General features: G+C 41.8%; 1 protein-coding gene across 5 annotated transcripts in view; it reads left to right on the forward strand.

The window, feature by feature from the left end:
• Positions 1 to 20,326, forward strand: part of PPARG (peroxisome proliferator activated receptor gamma) — a 132,253-nt gene extending 111,927 nt beyond the window's left edge. For all 5 annotated transcript variants that reach the window (XM_059390351.1, XM_059390354.1, XM_059390353.1 and 2 more), the window contains 2 exons: positions 2,306 to 2,756; positions 19,880 to 20,326. In XM_059390351.1, the coding sequence (XP_059246334.1) occupies positions 2,306 to 2,756; positions 19,880 to 20,127 (699 nt within the window). In that variant the 3' untranslated portion in view covers positions 20,128 to 20,326. The remainder of the gene's footprint in view (positions 1 to 2,305; positions 2,757 to 19,879) is intronic.
• Positions 20,327 to 23,601: the final 3,275 nt, after the last annotated feature.

Genomic DNA, 23,601 nt, shown 5'->3' on the forward strand with positions numbered 1-23,601 from the left:
TTTGGCATGGTGGTGGGGGCTGCTGATTCTTTTCTCTGTCCTTGAGTGTTTACTGCCAGGAAATCCTGACCAACATCGATTGCCAAGGGGTTAAAGTCACATTGTTGTTAAATTGGGAGAGAAAATTAGCAGGATTTTGTGCCCTATGTTCAACTATCACAGAGTTTCAAAAACAGGAACCTGGGGCTTTATATGAGGGGACAGGGGAAGTCAAGGGGAAGAGTCACAGGGTGACTTATCAGGGCATAGTTCCAGATAAATTGCTTACATGGAGGTGGAAGAATTTCATGCATACATTCTGTGCCAAGAAGCCACATGGTTGAGCAGAAGCTCGTCCAGGAGTTGAAGTGGGTAGCTCTGGGTACAGTCTTTCTATATGTGAAGAGGGGATGATTTATATTCACGTTATTTTGTTATTAGGTCTGTATGGTATTGATACCATCAGATTCTCCTGGCAGTAAAGAAAGCCAATATATCATTGATAGAAATTATAATATGCTGCAGAACTCCTAGAGGACAGAAATCACATTTTCTGTAGGTTCTATAAAAGCAAGTCTTTCTCATGATTAGAATCTGACCTTCTGGGGAAACAGTACATTTTAACTGATGTGACTGATTAGCTGCTCTTTTTTTCCCTCTCTCGTTAATAATATTTATTCTGAAGTAGAGAAAAAAGAAAGCAAGCAGAATGTCCAAAAACAGTAAGCATTATTTGTTCCTAATTTACTTGAAGAATTAGATAGAGCCACCAAGCAGACTTACTCTTGGGTTCCTGCTCCTGCCATCTTTTGGGGTTGACTAAATGATACCATTGAAGTGAATTTTTTGGTTAAAAAAGGTAAGAATTTCTGGAATAATTCCAGTGAATGGTGTTGAAATAAAATGCAGGCTTGGTAGTCTACTCAACATCTAAGGGTCCTTAGCATTAGTGTTATTTCTTCAGTGTAGACCAGACTTAATAGATTGGTGAAAATCATAGACTTGTGTAGAGATTCATAGTTAGAATCTCCGAACCAGTGGGTCTTAAAGGTGCTTACTCCTGCCACTCATTATACAGCTTCCTCTTGCCCATCAGGAGGGAATTCTCAGCATCTCTGCCTGAAGAAACTCTAGTACATCTGAGACTTCATGTTCAGTGTACATGCATGTTCATGTTCACACATATCCACATGTACACACACACCCCCTCCACACATACACGCAGAGCTGCTGAGAAAGGCAACTAGAAAATCTTCAAGGGAAAAGATGGAAACATCCAATGTAATCTGTTCCCCTCAGTTGAGAAATTTGAGCCTAGGAAAGATAAATGACTTTCCTAAAGTCACATACTTGACCATAGAGCCAAAGCTAGAGTGCAAATACTCTAACTCTTATTCCAGTGCTTTTGGGTAGACACTTATTTGAATGGGAGTGGGGGTTTAACTTATATAGTTCAGTGTTTCCAATGTGTATAAAATGCTGCCCCTTTTCAATCAGAGTAGCCTGGAGAATCAATTTCACAATGACCACATTCCTTTGGTCAGTTCTGTACAAGGAAATGAAAGCGATCACTTAATGACAACTTACTTTTGAAGGCAGCCTGTTGCAGACTTGAGTAACTGATGCATGTGTTTTATTGATTATTTGACCCTTACAGACAGATATTTTGAAAAATAACTTCAAAACCCTTTTTTAATTTTGCCACTTTATGCAGTGCTTACCCACAGGCTTTTAAACATCTGGCTTTTTCTGAAACAGATTGCTTCCAGAACATTAAGAAAAGAAATAGACATATTCTTGGCTCAGTATTCCTCATGTGCTTTCAAACTGATTTTTTATAGTTAAGTATATTTTACATGCACACTGAGTTTCATTTGAGATCTGAGTAGATTTAATCTAAAACTGCAAGATTACTTTATGTTCAAGTGGGTGTGTTCAACCCTGAGTTGCCGAAATGATTTTTTTTCACTGAAAGAAGTTTAAAAACACGTTCTCTTGAAAGCCAAGATAAACAACAGATTTTGTATGATTTTACAAGTCAGCAACAAAGACTCTCCACACAACCACAAAACTGGAACTATTAGCCAGTCACAGGTAAAAGTGTTGCACTATAAGTTGAAAGAAAAGAAGAACAAGTTTGGTCAAATATGTTTGGTCCCAGAAGACAAGAGGAATAATCGGGAGGTGAAAGTATTTTCTCATTAAGTATTTTCTACCTTAAAGATTTCAGTTAACAAAGCAAATGTGTATAAAGAAACTAGAATGGTGTTCACACTGAATTGGAAATCTCCAACTCAGCCTCTTCTCCCCCCCCTCTTTTTTGCAGCCATTTGTTATCTATGATATGAATTCCTTAATGATGGGAGAAGATAAAATCAAGTTCAAGCACATCACCCCCTTGCAGGAGCAGAGCAAAGAGGTGGCCATTCGCATCTTTCAGGGATGTCAGTTCCGCTCAGTGGAAGCTGTTCAGGAGATCACAGAGTATGCCAAAAATATCCCTGGTTTTGTAAACCTTGACTTAAATGACCAAGTAACTCTCCTAAAATATGGCGTCCATGAGATCATTTACACGATGCTGGCCTCCTTGATGAATAAAGATGGGGTTCTCATATCGGAGGGCCAAGGATTCATGACAAGGGAGTTTCTAAAGAGCCTGAGAAAGCCCTTTGGTGACTTTATGGAACCCAAGTTTGAGTTTGCTGTGAAGTTCAACGCACTGGAATTAGATGACAGCGACTTGGCGATATTTATAGCCGTCATTATTCTCAGTGGAGGTAAGATTCATATTTCAGTCTTCTGTGAGAGAGGGTGGGACGGGGGGGTGAGGGCTGGAAGAATTTTGACTTTCCTGAGCATTTGTCCTTTTCTCTGTACTTACTGCACTTTCCGACAGAAAATGCCAATGGCATGATGTCAGGAGAGCATCACTACACAGGTAAAATACCAGGAGAGAAGATCATAGATTTGTTGTTGGAAGGCTGTGGACAACCTAGGTTTTTCTTCTTTTATCCTTCATAATATTTTTTCAGCCAAATCCAAATGTGAAAAACAAATGCCCTCTTCTCCTTTTTTTTTTTCTTTTCTCTATCTTTTCCCTTCCCTTCTCTATTTTTCCCTTCTCTTCCCATCAGGCCAGTCTGTGCTTCAAGTCATTTAAGTAATGACATATACAACTTTGCTGGAGTCAGTGCTCACTTGACATAGAGAAAGTTCCTGCCCTACCATCAGAAAGATACTACTTTGAATTGCTTTCCTAATATCAGGAATCAAGGGATATTTATCTACTGACTTCTACCTATTCTCTCAGGTAGATTTCTCTGGTGGCTTCCCTTAGAGTACCTTTGGGAGGTAGTTGGCTATGATTAAGAATATAATCTGAACCAAACAGCACAGAGCAGAGAAACAAATTGAGTGATTTAGCAGTTCATTGTATTTTTGGCCTTGCAAGTACATGATCTAACTAACCAACTCCAAAAGCCAGGTTTTATACTAAATGCTACTTTCATTGGCTTCTCCACACATTTCCAACTTATGAAGAAGAAAGTTTTACTGTTGTCTCCCTTTATAAAAGTTGTTTTTAAGCAGTGAATTTTCATTACTGAAATGAGCTTCAGGCAAGCTTTCTGTGTGCCCTCGGCAGAATATCCTCTGTTGGCAAAAGCCAACATGGGGAGGGATGGTGGTCCTCTAGAGGTAAACTGTGCCTAACTATACAAGATATTGTAAAGAACACACTGCACTCTGTCCTCCTTTGTTGTCCAGTTACTTGAAAGCAGAATGCTTCTGAAATCAGGTGCAGCAAACCTGTGTTAAGTGCCTGCCATGTCCTAGGTCATATTCTAAGCATGTAGTATACATACACTTAATTCCCCAGCCCAGCAAGGTAGGTATCATTTTGCAGACAAGAAAATCAGAGGACTGAATGTTTTAGTCACTTGCCCAGGACTACCCAGCAAACAGGAGATGGGGAGCCAGGCTGATGAGCTCGGGCAGTCTGGGTCCAGGGTCTACAGTAATCCCGCCCTTTACGTGGCTTGGGTGCAGCTAGGTGTCAGTAGGGCACACAGGCTAACTCTGTGGCCTCTGGTGCTGCATCAAGTTGTAACTCATATAAAAGCGACGTTTGGGGAAGTTATGTTTAATGTAACAAAAATTACTCTCCAACACGTTTTAATATCTTGGCTGAATCTACTTAAAAGATCAACACTTGATCCTCTGGGATCCATGATTAATTCAGTAAAGAAGAGTGAGATTCTAGTTTATTTGAGGTTCGTTAGGAGAAGAAGCTTAAATTTTGAAAAACCAGATGAGAAAATGAGTCATTATTGCTTAGCTAATATTTTGAGGCACATTTTGTTTTTAATGAAGAATAGAAATAGGATTATTAACATTTGATGTATTTCTAAGATTTTTCCCAGGCATGCTCTGAAGTCCATGTTTTATATTCCTTTTCTCACTTAATCATTTTCCCCCTGTTATTACATACTCTGTTCATATTTTTCATTAATTTTTTAAAACAGACGTAATACTTGGTCATTTTCATAATTCAAAGAGTACAGAAAAGTTGAAGTAGAAATTAAAGTTCTCTGGCCTCAGAATAAAATGAGATTAACAAAGTCCTATTTCTCCTCCTGAAAAGTTTCTATGCATGCGCTAGCATATCTATGTATACACACTACCATTTTAATGACTATAAAATATTCATTTTTTAAAGGGCCATTATATATTTAATTATCTCCTTATTTATGGTTGGTGATTTATTTCAAAAGACCTGTAGAGAGGAATATAGAAATTGTTTTTAGAAAATTATTAAAAATGTGCCCTAAATTTGTGTTTCAGTGAGCATTTTTAAGTGTAAATTTCTGTTCAAATTTCAAATTATTTTCTCATTCTAAATAGCCAGAAGTGGAATTGCTGGGTAGATGGCTACAAATATTTTTAAGTCTTTTGTTCCATCATTGCCAGATTGTCCTCTGCAACATTTATATCAGTTTATATTCCCACCATAGACATGCTAAGGCAGGCATTTGAAAAAAGCTATTCACACATGATTAATCACTAGTCAGGGAAGGTTTACACAAGAAACAGTCATGATACTTCTGGACTTTTCTGAGCTCGAGCAATGTTTTTTTGTTTTGGGGTTTGGTTTTTTTTTTTTTAAGATGTATTTATTTTAGAGAGCATGTATGAACAGGGGGAAGAGCAGAGGGAGAGGGAGACTCCTCAAATTGAGTCCCCACTGAGCACGGAGGCTGAGTGGGGCTCTGTCCAAGGACCCTGAGATCATGACCTGAGCTGAAATCAGGAGTTGGCCCCTTAACCAACTGAGCCACCCAGGCACCTCCAGTGAGCAATGTTGTTTTATGGGCACGTGCGACAACAGGGTGTTTTCATCTAGGAAAAAAGCCATTGCTACCTATAACTCACAAGCAAGGTTATTTAAAAACCAACAATTTATTGGCTTTAAATTTCTCATTAATCGGTCAAAAAATAACAGTGCATAGTTTGATTCAATTTAACAGGTATATTACAGGTTTTGGCTTTTAACTATGAAAATTTTAAATGGTACATTTTAAATGTAGATGCCATGTAAGTGAGTTCCTTTTGGTCTCATACAGACTACTGTAACGGTAGCCAATATCCAGATCTTATAGGGTCTTCACAACAATGAAAGAAATGTGTAGGTAGCAGCCAGCTGTAGATTATTATACCTGTAGATTATTATAATGAGAAGAAAACCCTGTGAATAATTTTAGACTTCCTTAAAGAAATAGAATTAACCGTTGACTAGTTCCCATATCACAAAAGGCAAATCCTTCCCCAATCAAAGTTTGCTTTTGTAGATGAAGTCTACCTACAGGCAGTAGATAAGAATGAATAAACTGGACCCCATGTTTGCTCAACACACAGAAATTTGATTCTCTTCTTTACTCAGAGAAGCCAGTTGGGTATAGGCCAGAGAAAGAACTATTTGAGTCTTTTCCAGTCCAAAGACTGGATTCCAGTAAGATCAGAATCCCAGTCATCTGTAGATGGTGAGGTCAGTATCCCAGGCTATGGTTTATTATGGTTTATACATAATTTCTCAATGGGTTTAATTTTTTTCCTATCCTGGGTTTTCCAGAAAGGGAAAACATTCATGTAAGCAAGAGGCTTTGATCCAGTAAACAAATTTCTGATCCTATGTAATCTTGATAAAGAGTGGATCATTGTCTTTTGTGCATTTTATGCTGAAGTCTATAGAGAGCTTTAGTGATTTCAGAAAAAGAGCTTTTGGCAGGGGTCCCACTGACCTCATTCTGAGCTAGCCTTCGAATCACAGAAGAGCTTCATTCTGGTGGAGGGACCATGAACCTAGACTGAAGGAGGGTTGGGGAGATGGACCCCCTTGTAAGAGAGGGGTGGTAAGGAATTGGGAAGATTAAGGGCAAGGTGTGCCCAGAAAACCTAAAGGGGATTTTTTTTTTTTTTTTTTGGATGAAAGTACCTGATTTGACCCAACTAAGTATTTGCTGAGGAAACTGGAGTTGCTATAGTAAGATCACTGTCATTCAACTTCAACCCTAGAAACTGCTGATGCGGTGAGATTTGGTACTTAGATTGGCCTGGTGCTTAGCATCTTTGCTGTTTACTCAGCTCTCAAACCAAGCTAGCTGAGAAAGATGACCTAGTTCTTCTCAAGTTTTTCTCCTCTTTCTCTTCTCCTCTGAGCTCAAGGCAAGAAAAAAAAAAAAAAATGGGACTACAAAGAACAACAGTCCAGAACCAGACAACAGACAGCACTTGGTATGGTTTTAAGAGGACTCCATACATGTTCTCTTATTAGATCCTGACAATTCCCCTACATTTTTATTCTCATCTCATAGAAGGAAAAGACTTGAGCAATTTGTCTGAGACCTAACAACTAGTGAGCAATGGAACTGGGGCTGAAATCCAGGGATCCTGTCACCTCGGAGCACCCTCTCTGCCTCACACCCTGTCCCCTGCTACCTGGCTAATGGCTCGCAGTCACCCTCCTCACACTTGGGTTGGTGGCCACAACCTGTGCTCCCTTCACCAGACCCCCTAATGTTCGGGCCCCTAATTTGGAGGTAGTGCTTCCTCAGTAGTCCTGATAAGTAATAGCTTCCTTGCTCCCTCTAGGATGGGTGGCGTCAAGAGTAATTAACACCACCTCCAGCGAGGGCAGGTTTGCAGCTGGCGCCACAGCCTCCTGCCAGCCATACTAGCAAACTCCCAGAACTACCCAGCAACCAAAGCCAAGTGTAAAGCTTGTCAGTAAAACTGACAAGCCCCAGGACACTCCACTGGACTCTTTGCCCCCTTGAGCATTTGCTGTTCAGTGAAGAAAAGCATAGGAAGTTTCCAGCTGGAACTGTGCAACAGGAAAAAAGCCCTTTTTGTTAATTCAAAACAGTTTGGAATCCATTATAGTTCTCCCCAAACTTCCAATATATGGGGGAGGAAATTCACCGGGTTTTACAATGTATTTTTGGAGGCAGATTGCCATCACCATCTTAATGACAGAGAAGCTGTAAATATTGATACAATAGCCACAGATGGCAAGGGACCAGCCTCCTCATTTACCCTGTTGAGTCTGGCTTGGTTATGCAAACCACCTCTATGGCAGCTCCTTCATTTTCCAGCCATCCCAGCCATGTTCTTTCTCTCTGAAGCAACTTTGGACAACTGTCCTTGGAGTGATCATGTGTGCTGCTTCTGTTGAGTGGGCAGGGGGGTGCAGGGAAGGTAAGGCACAAGAAAGGGGAATTGTTCTCAAAGCTGTACATTAGCAGACCCAGGAAGAGTTGATGCTCTTTTTTCTTTCTTTCTTTCTTTTTTTTTTTTTTAATATTTTATGTATTTATTTGACAGAGATCACAAGTGGGCAGACAGGCAGGCAGGGGGTGGGGGGGGGGGGAAGCAGGCTCCCTGCTGAGCAGAGAGCCCGATGCCGGGCTCGATCCCAGGACCCTGAGACCATGACCTGAGCCAAAGGCAGAGGCTTAACCCACTGAGCCACCGGGCACCCCAAGAGTTGATGCTCTTAAGACAGTTTCAGGTCACCTGGGGCTTCTGTTTCTTACCTTTGGTTATAATTGTGTGTGTGGATACAGGTACAGATTGTACAGAACAGAATCAAAACACAGCATCCAGTTCAGAATATATACCTAATAAATGCCTACTGGATGCATAATAGTGAAATACTAATAATAATACTAGCAGCCATTTATTGAATACCTCACTATATGCCAGAATATATACGTGAGCACCTTACAGACTTCATAATCTTTGTTTAACCTTTCCTGCAGCTCTGCAAAGTCTGTTGTTATCCTCATTTTACAAATGGAGAAAATGGAAGTTTAGAGCTCTAAGATTAAGCAACTTGTCCCAGGTCCCAGAGCCACTAATTGGCGAGGCCACGGTTCAGACCTAGGTCTCTCTGATCTTCACACTGGTGCCCTACTGTGTATTGGGATGTGGAAGCATCCCAGTTAAGTACCTTGGTCCTGAGTTCTTTGTCAATTATCAAAAACTACCTATTTCATTTTGCCTCCAAATATTTCAGTAAAGAATTTTCAGGTTGTAGTCTCAATATCACCTACCAATATCCAGAGGCCTTCTCGAGACACGGTTTTAAACCTAACAAAATGACACACGAGGTTTGAAAATTGCTGTGGGAAGGAAAGAATGGAGCCCAGGATAACACTGAAGACTGGTGCCATGTTCTTAAACTTGTTCAGGTAGCATGGCCCTCAGAAATGATGGCACTTGAGTGTGGCACTCACCACAAAAATTGACGGTAGGCTCTAAGTAACTAAGTGAATACATTCATACTTCATCAGATACCATCTTACACCAGGTTCTAACCGAGATAAGTGGTTGCAGAAGAAGTCTATGAGAAAAATTTAAAATTGTTAAAATGTCCTCCAGTAACTTCAGCTTTTCCTGCCTTTCAGAAACAGTGCTTGTTCTGCTCAAACACTGTAGTGGCAAACACCACACACCAGCTCTCGGGCAGGGTTTGAGGACTCTGAGCTTGAGTATTCCATCTCTTTTCCCCGTGCGTTAAGGCCCTTCACAATCTTGAGGATATATCCAGCTCATGTGTAGTCCTTCCATATTGTCTGTGGAGCTGTGTCCACCAGTTAGAATGGACAGCATAGCACTTCTCTAGAACGGAAGACAGAGTACAGGTCCCTGAGTGGCCTATGCTTTTCTTGAGGAAACCCCAGCTTTAGGAGGCCTCTGATTCTGTAGGTCCAGCGACCCCCATATCTTCTCTGTCAGCATCAGCCTTACTCATTGACTTGGAGGAGACACAACCCAGAATAATTGAAAACCTAGGTATTAAAAACACTGTGAACACCAGTAGGCCTACTTTCTTCTAACTCACCTTTGTGAGTGAAATAGGCAGCTCTCTTATCCATACAAGTTTTGTTTGTTTGTTTGTTTGTTTATTTTACCCTAAGGGGTAAAAGTTGTTTTTCTAACTTCTTTCTCATGATACTGAGAATAAACAAGGACCTCTGATTTCTTGTCTGACTAAGCTCTGAGCAGGACAGTGGAAGAGTGTTATTACATGGTTTCTGTCTCCCATGTGGGCCATGATGGAATCAGAGAGTAATAGCATTCATTTATTAACTGAAAAGTCTGTAATGGGCACCTACACTGTGTCTACACAGCGTATGACACTCTTCTCCTTCGCTCTTCCCACCATGATGCTGCCACCAGTGGGAAAACCTTTGTCAGGCGGCCAGGATGGCTTTGAATAATGACTCAGTCAGTGTTATCGAGAAATGCCCCATTAGTTCACTCTTCTCATAACTTTGTGGACTTGTTTTAGAGAAAGGTGAAGTCTATCAATGAGTTCTCAACTGGCACACCAATTCTAAAAACCAGCTGGCCGGAGGGTAAGGGAGAAGATGAAACATACTAGAATCATCTGAGAAACTTAAAAATACACATACACGCAGACACACACAGAAGAGACACACATACACACAGGCTTTTGTTGTTTGTAGAACATACAAGCATCTTTTTCTGTGACTGCTTCAGAATTAAAATCTCTTCCTCACCCTGAGCCTGGTAGGCTGGGATCATGTCCGTGAGGGAGCGCAAGGCTGGGTTTGACCTCAGAGACAGACATGGGATTGAAAGCCAAACTGCTGAGTCATTCCTATCGCCACACCAGGAGTCTTGGAAAAGGTTCAGTCAGTCAGTCAGTGGGCCGCTTTTTGGAGCAGTTTATCATTCTGGGTTCTCACAATGTGTGTTTAAACTCTGGGTGACCCCAGGCAGCCTTCCAGACTGGCACAATCCACCAAGACATTCAGACAGATCATCTACGAGTGAGGAAGAATGAAACTCAGGAGGGGTTCTAGTCACTCGTCACTGAAAGGCCAACACAGGTTGTGAAGGAGCCATGCACTCCCAGGGAAAGCACCTATCAAGGGTCTTGCCAGACTGACAAAAAAGAAAACCAGAAGAGGCGGGCTGGGGGCATTGGAAAGCTTTTGGAATCCCAGGGACAGCCAGGAGTTCAGACCCCACGCCCTACCACCACTTACTAGATGTGTGATTTCACTCAATTATTTACCTCCCTGGGCCCTAATTTCCTTATCAGTGTCTTAAGTAAATGAAATAACATTATGTGAAGCCTCTGGCACAATGCCTGGGACATGTTAAGCACACAATAAGTGCTAATTTTCCCTTTTCCCCTGTATGATAGAATTCGAGGTAGCTCTATGCATCTTGCCAGTCCGATTGCTTGCAGTTCCACCAATGGGGATTCTTGAAATCCCTTATTACAATATAAATACCCCTAGGGAGATATCAGCTAATCCCTTTATCAGCTATCACTTTAAGGGGATTAGTTGTGGATTGAGGGGAAAAAAACCCTAAGGGAAAGAGATACTGGAGGAAGAGGGAGAGGCCTGACAGGCTAAAGGGAGAACTCAGAGCCTCCTGGCCCCTTCAAGGAGACAGAGAATAGCAGGAGTGCAGTGAGTTTCCACACTCCGAAGGTTCTGATAAAGTTTTGGGACATTATATGTTGAGAGGTCATGTTTGGAGATTAAAGATCACACCTATGTTTTGAGATCACAAGTTCTTCTCAAAGACACTGGAAAGGAAGATAGGGAGAATTGCAGGAAACAAATACTTGGCTATGTTTTATGTTCAGTTATTGTCATTTCTAGAGGATGAGGAAGCAATGAAGTGTAACTGGGTTAGGGGGAGGAGTGTGTCAGCCTTGATGAGGAAGAAAAAATCATTCTCTTTTTTCTCCAGCCTTCTCCACCCCCCCCCCCCCACTCACACCCCATTTCCAGCTGCTCAGAGCCAGTGTTGGACATAGAAGGAGCAGAAATTAATCTGTATCCCTCAGCTAAAAGGAAGAACACGCTGCTGTCCTGGGCTGACACAGAGAACCCTCAGCAAACCACATGGCTGAGCTTCCATTGAGCAGCCTTTAGGGGGACCTTAACCCCCCACCGGGGTGAAAGGAGACAGGAAAGACAAGGACTTCCCAAGGGCAGGATGGAGAGAGCTCCAGTAAAATTTCCACTCTGCGAGACCTGGAAATAAAACAGAGCCCAAGCTCATTTTACTCCATTGAGGTAGCATTGAGCAATGCAAAGAGCTTTGAAGACAGAAAAGAAGAAAGCACTACTCACCTCATTATAATATCTTTGTGTCTACCGCTGTTGTAGTTGGGGAGGTGGATTTTGGCGGTGGCATTTGGTGTGTGAGATGAGGGAAGCTGGTGTGTGGAATGGTTTTCTCGATGGTTTTCATTGTGGTGGTCATCCCCTTTCCCCATCTTGACCACATCCCATGTGTTATTGTTGTAAGGAGGGGTTATCATTTGGACATAGACAGAAAAAGCATTCATAAGGGAAATGTTAGAATATTAACCCACCCCACAATGAAGGACTGGCGATAACATGTGGGTTCACAGCAGAACAGCTCGTTACAGAAGCTCTTTATCTGTTTGATAACATGTTTACAAGACCTTCTGGTTGTGTTGTCCCCTTGCCCAGAGAGCCATCATCAACTGCATTTCTCCTAAAATCATCCATTATGCAAACTTCTGATCAATTTAGACTTGCCCTGCTAGGATTCCTATTACCAAACCTCCAGTACAGTGCAGGTCCCATAGTGGAAAGGGAAAAACATCTGGAGGGGTGAGTGGAGAGATGGCCGAGAAGAAAGGAGCAATTAAGGAAGAAAGAACAGAAAAGATAGAGGACCCAGGAAAAATCAGACAAATGAGAGAAGAAAGGTAGGAAGGAAAAAGAGTCTAGTGATATTAGAAATAGCTACCTTACTAGGTATCAGACACTGCTCTGGCATTTGCCATCTATTAACTCATTTAATCCTCCTACCAACACTATGAGTCACATTACTTGTATGTCTCCATTTGTTAAGTGAGGAAACCAAGGCACAGAAAGGTTAAGGAACTTGCTCAAGGCTACCCAGCAAGTAAGCTTTAAGGCTGGGAATCCAGCTGCTTCCCACTAAGCCAGTAGTGCTTACTCTTGGCTGTTCACTAGAATGATCCAGGAGCTTTTAAAAACCTTGGAGGTCATACCCCAGACCAAGTCAGTAGGAATCTCTGGAGATGGCACCCAGGTATTCGTTTGCAGGGTTTTAATCTCCCCACGTGATTTCAGTGTGCAGCCAAAGTTGAGAATCCCTGCACTCCATCCAGCTCCAATTGAAATTTAACTATGAGAGGAACAGCCCATGTAAAACCTTCTTACATTATTTTTTCCTCCAAAGGTAGGAATGTAGAAGGGAATTGCTATAGGCCCTACCATAGTTTACTAGAGATAAAGCTGGCTGAACTCACAGTTTTGCCTAATGCTCACCATGATTCTGCTTGATCAGAAAAGTACTGCAGAAGCCCGAACACCATCAGTTCAAGAAAGAAGTGACTTAAGGTCCCATGCCTTCCTTGTTTTATTATTGCTCTTAGACTGTCTTGCTTTTATGCATTCAACCACAAGAATGAGAATCTGCCTAAACCCCTCAAACATGAGCCTGCATCAGGAATTATTTTTTTGTGTTCCTGAGTCTGTGATCTTAACCAGAATCAGTTTAGGAACCTTCCCCTTCCCCACTGTGTATTTGCCAGCCCAACCCCACTTACACTCCTGACCCCATCCCGGTGGAAACTGTCTTTATTTGGATAAACCAAGAGAATAGTAACATCTTACAGTGTCCCTATACCTAGTTCATTCTCACCACAACCCTATAAAAGAAGTACCATCGATTTAAAAAATTAAACCAAAACCCAGAAAGATTAGAGGACTGGTCCCGAGTCATAAAGAAACTAAGTGGAAGAGAGACAGGACTCGAGGCTTCAGTTTCCAAATCCATTGCTCTTTTTAACACGTCTGTGAACTTAGAATGGAATAAAGGAAATTGGAGAGGAAGTGTAAAAAGAAGCCCTACTTCTCCTTTGGTTTTCATCAGGCACCTGAACTAAGGTGTTTCATTGTCTGTGGATCAATTTACAGCTCCCCAACTACCGGACTTTTTGTTCCCCCCAAATCCCCTAGATACAGTCCTTTTCAGATTGGCCTGTATCAGAAAGCCAATAGACAAAGATCGGAAAAGCCCTAACAGCAGTTTCTAGAATAGAGACAAACACTTGGGGTTTTCTGGCTCTCCTTCAGGAGACTCCACTGAGGCCCTCTGGTTCCCCCAGACACCTCCTGAGAAAATCTGTGCTCAGGAAATGCCTGGCCCAGGTGGACAGATCCCAAGAGGGTCAAGAGAATTGAAATCTTCAGATAGCTCTCCCCATGACGGAGTCAGATCTGGATATGGTGGGGGTTTTGTAGGTTTCCTCATAATCAGCAGCCCTCTGTAATCAGTTCCAGCGCTGTCTGAGTGGGGACCGGAAAGGTTGCTTTCCCAATTCTTTGCAGCCTGGGAGTTAAAAATCAGTAATTGACTCCAGCTTCCTCTAGCGTTGTGTCCTGGAGTGTGTGAGTCAACACTCACTTTCCCAAAAGGGCCTTCTAGGCAGCCTAGGCCAGTAAATAGGGTCCTTTGACCCTGATGCAATTGCAGACCTCAGCAAGGTGCAGGAAGAACATCTCAGACGGGTCTTCTAAAATCAGTATCTTAGCAGGCACTGAGTGGAGAGGGAAAGGTGAGGACCCAGGAGGGCTCTGGGTACTTCCGTAGACTGCCATGGCATATTTGTGGTGTCCAGCTTAGCTCAGCAAGGGTTTGAATGTGGAAAGAAAGTGTGGAAGGAGAAAGAGGAGAGGGAGAGGGAAGTCCTTCCAACAGGATAGAAGGTGGGAAGCAACCTTGACAAATCCCTTTTGCCTTTGATTCTAGGGAATGCTTTAAGACCAAGGGAAGCTAGCTTTTTACTTTTTTAAAGAAGTCAGTGTTTTAAATTTAAGTGTAAGCCTGTTAATGTACTTTTGTAATCACACTTTGAGTGTATTTCCCCAGTTTAATTATGTGAATTACATATATACAGAAGAGAAAATCGAGGTGCAATGACCTTAATCAGTTTGCCCAGGGTCACAGAGCTGTTAAAGTGTACTACTTTTTCCATTCAGTGGTGCTCCATTTTGCCTTGACTGAGGCTCAGTAAAGGGGACAGGGACAGATCTGTAAATGATCTAACTCGTCACTGGAGAAAATATAAATCAGTGGCCACAGAATTTCAGCCATTCAGCCAAACTTCATCTGTCACATAATAAAAAAAATAATTTGCCAAAGAGGGATTTGAAAATCCAAACCAGATCCTTCTCCACTCCTAAAGGAGCCAGTTCCATTATACTGCACTGAAGCCAAGAGTTTCCAGCAAGCCTGATCAGCTGCACTTTAGGGTTTGGTTGTTTGAGCTGTCATGATAAATGAAACCCACTAGATTAATGTAATCTCTTCAGCAGAAGTTTTGACTGATGCTGCCCAAGAGGAAGGAAGAAGGAGATAGGGCTCTAAGGAGTCAGTGCCCAGTTAGCAGAGGTCCAAGGGCTGTGGGGTCCCAGCCTTTGGAGGAGCCACATTCAACACCTGCCTTCACACAAAATGCTGCCACTTCAGATGCACGTGCATTTGCATAGCTGAGAGCTTTTGAAATCTGGAACATTCGTCAGAAAGAGGATCAGCAGTCATTAAACCAAAGGCACCAGTCCAGGATCCGTGACAGGCTAAAGCATCAGGGTTTTCATGATTGCATGGCAATTGTGAGAAAGGCGCAGGTCCCCCAGGGGCATGATTCTCTAAGCCAGGACTACATCATTTGTTTCATTCTTAGAATCTGAGATTTTTGCTGATGGTTCCAAAGTTAAATATTGGTTGGGGGTGGGGAGAAGGGTGATATGGGGAGGATACTTATAACAGTCAATGGAATAAGAAGTTAGAAAAAAAAATCAACCCAAAGTTTCCTTCTGTGAATAAAAAGGGGGGGAAAAAAAGAATGAAAATAAACTTAATTTAAGAGAACCTTTAGAGTTCTGAAAATCCCACTGTGAGACCAGCTAACATTTCTCTCCTGTACCTCACCTCAATGCATAAAGGTTACTAGAGTTTATTAGATACAGGAAAACACTTTACAGGAGACTTCTTCATTGTGTAGTGATCCTGCCTTTAGGCTTGTTCACCAACCAGGAGAATTGTACTTTTCAATCCAGGATTCTTAGCCTGAACAACCTTCTCGCTCATTAACTCAGCCAACTAAGTACTTCCTGTGTTTCCTCCAGAGGCTCAGAGATGATCAAGACATAGTGTGCCCTCTGATACCTCATGACCTCATAGACATAAAGAAGAAAAATCAGTACTTATCATATAATTTATAAATACTATATACTTATAATACAGCATTTGAAATTAAACTTAGATTTGAATTTCAGTTTCACCATTTATTAGGAAGTAGCAGACCTTGGGCAAGCCTTTCTCTAAATCTTAATTCTTCTCTCCATAGAACATGGGCCTCATGGCGATGCTGTGAATATCAAATGATCTAATGTGTATAAAGCCTTTAGCACTTTCTTTGGAAAATAACCATTCAATAAGTGTAATCTGGGACGCCTGGGTGGCTCAGTGGGTTAAGCCGCTGCCTTCGGCTCAGGTCATGATCTCAGGGTCCTGGGATCGAGTCCCACATCAGGCTCTCTGCTCAGCGGGGAGCCTGCTTCCCTTCCTCTCTCTCTGCCTGCCTCTCTGCCTACTTGTGATTTCTCTCTGTCAAATAAATAAAATCTTTTAAAAAAATAAATAAATAAAATAAGTGTAATCTACTAGTATGGTGGAGATTAAAGTGTTTATAGGGTGCTACAGGGTCCAGAGAAAGGGGGTTGGGAGAACAGGGGAGAGGAAGAGCTAAAGTCAAATAGTGTTCCCAGAACAGAGTAAAACTGGCCGTATTTTGAGGAACAGGTTGAAGTCAGTAAGTTGGATGAAGGGAAAAGAAGACTGTTTCATGAGGGAGGAACAGATTCTGCCTAAGCACAGTCATGACAGAAAATAGGATGGTTGAGGGACTTACTATGGTAATACCTTAATATGGCTGGAACAAAAGGATGGTTTCAGAAAGTGACACTAGAGGATGAAAGGTATTAAAAGATAAACTAGGGGTACCTGGCTGACTTTGTCAGTAGAGCTTGCCACTCTTAATCTCAGGGTCATGAGTTCAAGCCCCATGTGAGGGTGTAGAGATCACTTAAAATCACACACACAAAAAAAAATTTTAGGGGCATCTGGATGGCTCAGTTAGTTAAGCATCTACCTTCAGCTCAGGTCATGATCCCGGAGTCCTGGGATGGAGCCATACTACAGGGAGCCCGCTTCTCCTTCTCCCTCTGCCACTCCCCCTGCTTGTGTGCATGCACACTCTCTCTCAAATAAATAAATACAATCTTTAAAAATTTTTTAAATAAATAAAAGGCAAGTAAAAGCCCTTATATAGTGCTTTAGCTTACAGGGAAGGGGAGAAGATAAAATTAGAAAACAAGGGTGAATAGCCTTCAAGAGCTAAAATTTGGAATCAGCACAAGGTGTCAGGTGTGTGTCCTGAATGGTATACAAAAACCCTGCACCCCTTTGGTGAACTTTAATGAGGAAACCTTATATTCTTTTTTTTTTTTTTAGATTTTACTTATTTATTTGACAGAGATCACAAGTAGGCAGAGAGGTAGGCAGAATGAGAGGGGAGAAGCAGGCTCACTGCTGAGCAGAGAGCCTGATATGGGGCTCGATCCCAGGACCCTGGGATCGTGACCTGAGCTGAAGGCAGAGGCTTTAATCCACTGAGCCACCCAGGCACCCCGAAACCTTATATTCTAATCTCAGTGCAACAAACAGAAATTAGAAAATAAAACTTAGTGTTTAGAAAACATAAACAAACACCCAGACTTTCCATTTGGAAATTAGAACTCTCAGATTAAAAATGAAATCAAGGGGCGCCTGGGTGGCTCAATGGGTTAAAGCCTCTGCCTTCGGCTCAGGTCATGATCCCAGGGTCCTGGGATAGAGCCCCGCATCGGGCTCTCTGCTCAGTGGGGAGCCTGCTTCCCTTCCTCTCTCTGCCTGCTTGTGATCTCTCTCTGTCAAATAAATAAATAAAATCTTAAAAAAAAAAATGAAATCAAGAGTAAGACAGACTATCTAGGAAAGAACTGTGAACATACTATTTACCCAAGCCTGTATGGTGAAACCAAAGTGACAGAGGAAATTTTAAAGTTTTAAATGCATCTATCACAAAAAAAGAAATACTAAAACTAAATGAATTAAGCATTCAACTCAAGAAGCTAGAAAAAGAGGGGAAAATAGACTTAAAGGAAGTCAAAAGAATAAATTAGTTAAATTGAAAACAAAATAGAATTTTTAAAAAGAGTGATGAATAAAACCAAAAGTTGTGCTTCTTTAAAAAGAAAAAAAAAGCCTTTAGCAAATCAGATTTTTTAATGAGAGAATATACAAAATAAAAAGCGTTCAGTTCTAAATAAAAATAAGGGATTTCAGATTTTGAGAGAATATTATATACAATATTATTCCAATATGAATTACAAAATTTTACTTTTATAAAGAGTAAATAGTCTTCACTAAATCTTGACTAAGATCTTTACTAAAATGATTAAAAAGCTATAGGAGAAAAATTAAAAGTAGCCAAAGATTTACCATCAGGATCAGATGGTTCTGCCAGTGAACTCCAAGAAGCCATCAGGGAACAGATCATTACTACATAGAAACAGAAGAAAAATTCCTCAACTCAGTCTAGAAGGCTAGTTAATATTTATTACCAAAAAAATAGACAAAGGATGGCACAAAAAAGACAACTCTGGACCAATCTCACAAATTTTAAAACCCTGAATAAAATAGGAGCAAATGAGTACAGTGATATAAAGAAATCTATTAATATAATTTATCAGATTAAGATAAAACCATTTGGTCATCTCTTTAGAGAGAAAAGGTTTAAAGAATTTGAGGAGATGCCACAACATTCCTGACTAAATTAATTAAAAAACTTTATAGCTCTTGGAAAGCCAGGGGTAAAATGTGTCCACCATGATCTGTAGTAAACATCATTCTTGTAGTAAGCCATTAGAAGTATTTTTGTCGTGGTTAGGAATAAAACAAGAATACATCCTATCACTGTGACTATTTAATACCATATTAGAGGTGATTGGCCAATACACTATGGCAAGAAAGAGAAATGAGAAGTGTAAACACTGGAAAAGAAGAAATAAATGAAACTATCATTATTTGAAGATGTAATAGGCTATCCAAAATAGGAAAATAAATCCATGATAAAAATTATTTGAATTGACAAAAGCTTAGGAAATTGGAATATATTCAGTATACCAAAATGAATAAATTTTTTGTAACCACCAGCAGGGCTAGATTAGAAAAGAAAATGAATGCTATAGAATACTATAAAGCAAAAAAATAATAATAATAATAAAGAAAGAAAGAATTAAAAGACACTATAATTAGGGATGCATCTTAAAAGATCTGCATGAAGAAAAACATAAAAAGTTTAAAGGTAATTTAAGTTCATCATTTAAAAATTCAGATAAGGAGAATATAAAGAAGAAAGTGAAAATTGCCTCACCACTTAGAAGAAACCCTTGTTAAAATCTAGAGGCTCTAGAAATCAAGGGGCGCCTGGGTGCCTACAGTTTTAAATACTGTACCAGTATTTAAAAACTATGTCTTGTCTCATTGAGAACATATATGCCACGTTAAGGGAAAAAGAAGACAATGCTGGTTTTATTTTTATTTATTTATTTTTTTAAAAGATTTTATTTATTTATTTATTTGACAGGTAGAGATCACAAGTAGGCAGAGAGGCAGGCAGAGAGAGAGAGAGAGAGAGAGGAAAGCAGGCTCCCCACTGAGCAGAGAGCCCGATGTGGGGCTAGATCCCAGGACCCTGAGATCATGACCTCAGCCTAAGGCAGCGGCTTAACCCACTGAGCCACCCAGGCACCCCCAATGCTGGTTTTAAAAGCATATCAACAGTATGGTGAGAAAGTAAGTAGTAAGGTTGTAAAGCACACTCATGAAGAAGAGGCAGCAGCTGAAAATGAAATTTCTGACAGAAACATCCTGGCAGACGATTCCTCAGTGTGGGGAGAGGATTGCATTGCCATTGTGTTATGTCAACTGATCAGGCAGAGTTAACCCCAGCCAGGAAACCATACCCCTGGAAAGACCAGTGATAGTCTTGGTTTCAGCCCATCCTCCCTCCCATATGCACTTCTTGCACACTGTCTACTTACCCTCCCTCCCCACTTATTCTAGAACCAGAACAAAACAAGCCAACAAAAAGTTGGGTAATTTAGTTGGGCTGACAATGCCTCTGATGTAGGGGCCAGAGGAGTCTGTCACTGAACCTCCTGTTCTTCTCCTCCCCCAGACCGCCCAGGTTTGCTGAACGTGAAGCCCATCGAGGACATCCAGGACAACCTGCTGCAAGCCTTGGAGCTCCAGCTCAAGATGAACCACCCCGAGTCCTCCCAGCTCTTTGCCAAGCTGCTCCAGAAAATGACAGACCTCAGACAGATTGTAACAGAACATGTGCAGCTATTGCAAGTCATAAAGAAAACAGAGACAGACATGAGTCTTCACCCGCTCCTACAGGAAATATACAAGGACTTGTATTAGCAGAGAAGTCCGAGTTCACTGACCATGTGTTCCTTCTTCCGATTGCACTATTATTTTGAGGGGAAATCTGACACCTAAAAAATTTACTGTGAAAAAGCATTTTAAAAAGAAAAGGTTTTAGAATAATAGATCTATTTTATGCATATTGTTTATAAAGATACATTTACAATTTACTTTTAATATTAAAAATTACCACATGATGAAATTGCTGGTTGTATTTGAGACCTGAGTCTTACACATCCCCCACTTTACCCCCACCACAAGGCTTATTTCCTTTTAAGTCCGTTCTTTATTTCTTCCCTTTTTTCTTCTTTCACTTTTCTCCTTCTTCTTCTAAGATTTATTTATTTGAGAGAGAGTATGAGTGGAGGGAGGAGCAGACTGAAAGGGAGAGAACAGACTCTCTGCCTCAACCAACCGAGCCACCTAGGCACCCCATTTTCTTTCTTACACGTTTTTAAAAATGTGAATGGCACTGCTGACCAACTTTCATTCTCAGTAGATTAACTTTTCACTCCATTCACAACATTTCTGAACCCTCCCATCTGCCTTAACAATTACAATTAAGAAAAGAAGGGAAACCTCAGGACCAAAATCTTTTCAGAGCATGTGTTTCTTAACCCTGGATGTGCACATCTGGGGTACAGCTCTAGCCTACCAAGAATCCAGTCTTCTTCCCCTAACCCTAGTCAGGATTTCCACTCACCGTGAGCAGCCTGCTGATGGGACACCGACGCATACCCCATGTACCAGGGTAGGCGCTGCTAGAAGCTGTGGGTATCAGAGATGCTGGAAGATTTGGTACCTACCGAAAAGAAGTTGGAGTTGAACTGAAGGGAAAAGATTGCTCTTTCTTAAAAATAGATTATAATACTCCGTATAATCATATGCCCAGACATGGCTCCAAGTGTGGTAAGGGTTTGAAGGAAGTAAGGATTGATGAAGATTGGAATAGTTAAGTGTGACTCTAAATTCATTAAAGTGGGCCCAGAGGATGTGTTGGGATTGGGATAGGTAGAGAGTAGGAGAAGAGACATTCCAGGAAAGCAAAACAGGAGCAACAGCAACAGGAGGAACCAAAACCAAACATGAATAAGGGAGAAGAGTCACATTCTGGTTCTGATGCACACAGACCAGTTGTTTTTTGTTGTTGTTGTGGTGGTGGTTTTTTTTAAGATTTTATTTATTTATTTGACACAGAGAGAGAGAGATCACAAGTAAGCAGAGGTGGGGGTGGGGTGGAGAAGCAGGCTCCCTGCCGAACAAAGAGCCCAATGCGGGGCTCAATGCCACGATCTCAGATCAGGACCTGAGCTGAAGGCAGAGGCTTAACCCACTGAGCCCACCCAGGTGCCCCTGGACCAGTATTGCTAAAATTATTCCTGTGGTCTTCCTTGGGACCACCTTGCCCAAAGATCTGCTTTTCTAACCTCAAAAGCTAATTATCTGTATCATTCAGGTGACCCATGGCTCCCCAGCATGCAGACAGTATGTTCCCTAAAAGTGGGACCTTCTTGGCACATTAATAAGCTCATTGATTGAAGACACCGAATTCACTAGCATTGTTTCCCTGTGAACTCATGATACTGTGACTTTGAAGGGTGCCTTGTAAACAAACTCTCCTGTGCTCTTTCTCCCCAGGATGGTTATGTCCACTGACTTTAAGTATTTCCCTGCCGCTTCTCTCTTAGTTTATCTTTCTTTATAAATAAAGCACTGATACTTGGGAGAACCTAACTTCACATCTGAGGCTTTCAGGCCAAAATATCAGGCAAGATCTTTTCATCCATTACCCCAAAATAAACATCTCCAAACAGTCAGTTACAGAAGGGAGTCCTGACCACAGCCCTAAAAATGTAAGACCCCTAACCCTTTTGGAGCCATGACTTCCTAGCTCAAAATTTTCGCTACAACCTCAGCACTTAGGGACCAGTGACTGAAGTCATTGTTGAAGTGTTATCAAAACACTGGGAAGAAGAGTAAGAAACTCAGTCCGTCACATGGCTCTTTTTACCTTGATGCCAAACATCAGGATATTCCGAAACATCCCCATGACTGACCAGAGGCTCCACTACTGTTCCATGTGGAGAGTTTATCATCTGGCAGATCTTGAAGAAAAAAGAAAGAAAAGAACGTGTGAGCAGTAGACGAGGTGAGGATACCACCTCAGAGGAGATCCCTTGTTTACAAGCTTTCTCAAACAAAAAGTCTTTCAGCACACTGCCTGCTCTCTGTTCCCACCAGCACTGTGCAGCCGGTCCAAACCCTTTCCACATTCTCGGAGCTGTGGCTGCCAATGGGAGGAGGAAGGGAGACGCTCTCAGCTCTTTGGCATGGATGGTTAGCATTAAATAGCTTTTAAACCCTGGCAGCTTGTGAGTTCCCATCTCTCTGACTTCTTCCCTGTGGTTTGGACTATCATTTGCTAAATATTTTACGACACATCTTCTGCAAGTCTCCAAAGCTCCTGCTCCTTTCTCCAGTCTCCTTTTCCCCCCAGGATGATTCACAAGTTAATCAACAAATGTATCATCAGTTATTCATAGTACTTTCTCTGGACATAAACACACTTAGGGATTTGGGTTAATAAAAATAGGAAGAAAAGTAACTTTGGTCAAGAAGAGAGGGAAGGGGGTTTCAAGGTTCCCAAAAGAGCCCTAGCCCCAACACTGCCCTTGAATCTGGCCTGGCTTAACCCACCAGCCCCCTGCCACCCCAGCTCTTGCTGTCCATGGAGCATAGGAACAGCGGGGTACCCATGGGAGAGACCATATCTGCACACCCCGTTGTTCTCTAGCCACCATCAAAAACTGGGCTGATCTGAGTTTTCTGACTTTCAAAATTTGGGTGAGGAGCAAGAGGATGGGGGTCTTTAGTAGGAACTCGAAGAGTTGGGAAGCTCTAGCTGAAGCCACACTTCAAATTCTGATAGATAACACAGGGGGCAGAAACCGGGGGGGGGGGGGGGGGGGGAGCAGCTATATCAATGCCACTGAAGAGAAAAAGGGATACGGGGGAACTAGGCTTCTGTGGTAGGCCTGCTTACTTGCTACTGGATTCCAGTGACTTTTCCTCATTTCCCTGGAGGTTACCGAAGGCAAACACTTTGTGTGGGTGGGCCCTACTTGCTGAATTATCTGTTACTAACTGTTGCTGATACAACGGGCCAAGGATGAGAGGGGGTTGGAAATTGGCCCCCAGATACCTATTCCCTTAAAAATACCCACTGGGGAGCAGGGGTGGAGGCTTCTAAAGAAAGCCAATTTCAGTTCTAAATCCCAAAAGAACCAAAATTCATTGCCAGCAGGATCATCCATCCCCATTGCTTTCTCTTTCCTCTTTCCCACCCACTCATTGAACTAGTTTGGGGCCATGAGACAGACCAAGGCTGTCTTCACTAGGTAGCCACCTCCCTATTTTTCTCTCTCCTCTCCACATCCTCGTTCCTAGCCCCGGCTCCCGTTGTCTCTGTTC

The sequence above is a fragment of the Mustela nigripes genome, chromosome 2, assembly GCF_022355385.1.
Source record: "Mustela nigripes isolate SB6536 chromosome 2, MUSNIG.SB6536, whole genome shotgun sequence".
Classification (NCBI taxonomy): domain Eukaryota; kingdom Metazoa; phylum Chordata; class Mammalia; order Carnivora; family Mustelidae; genus Mustela; species Mustela nigripes.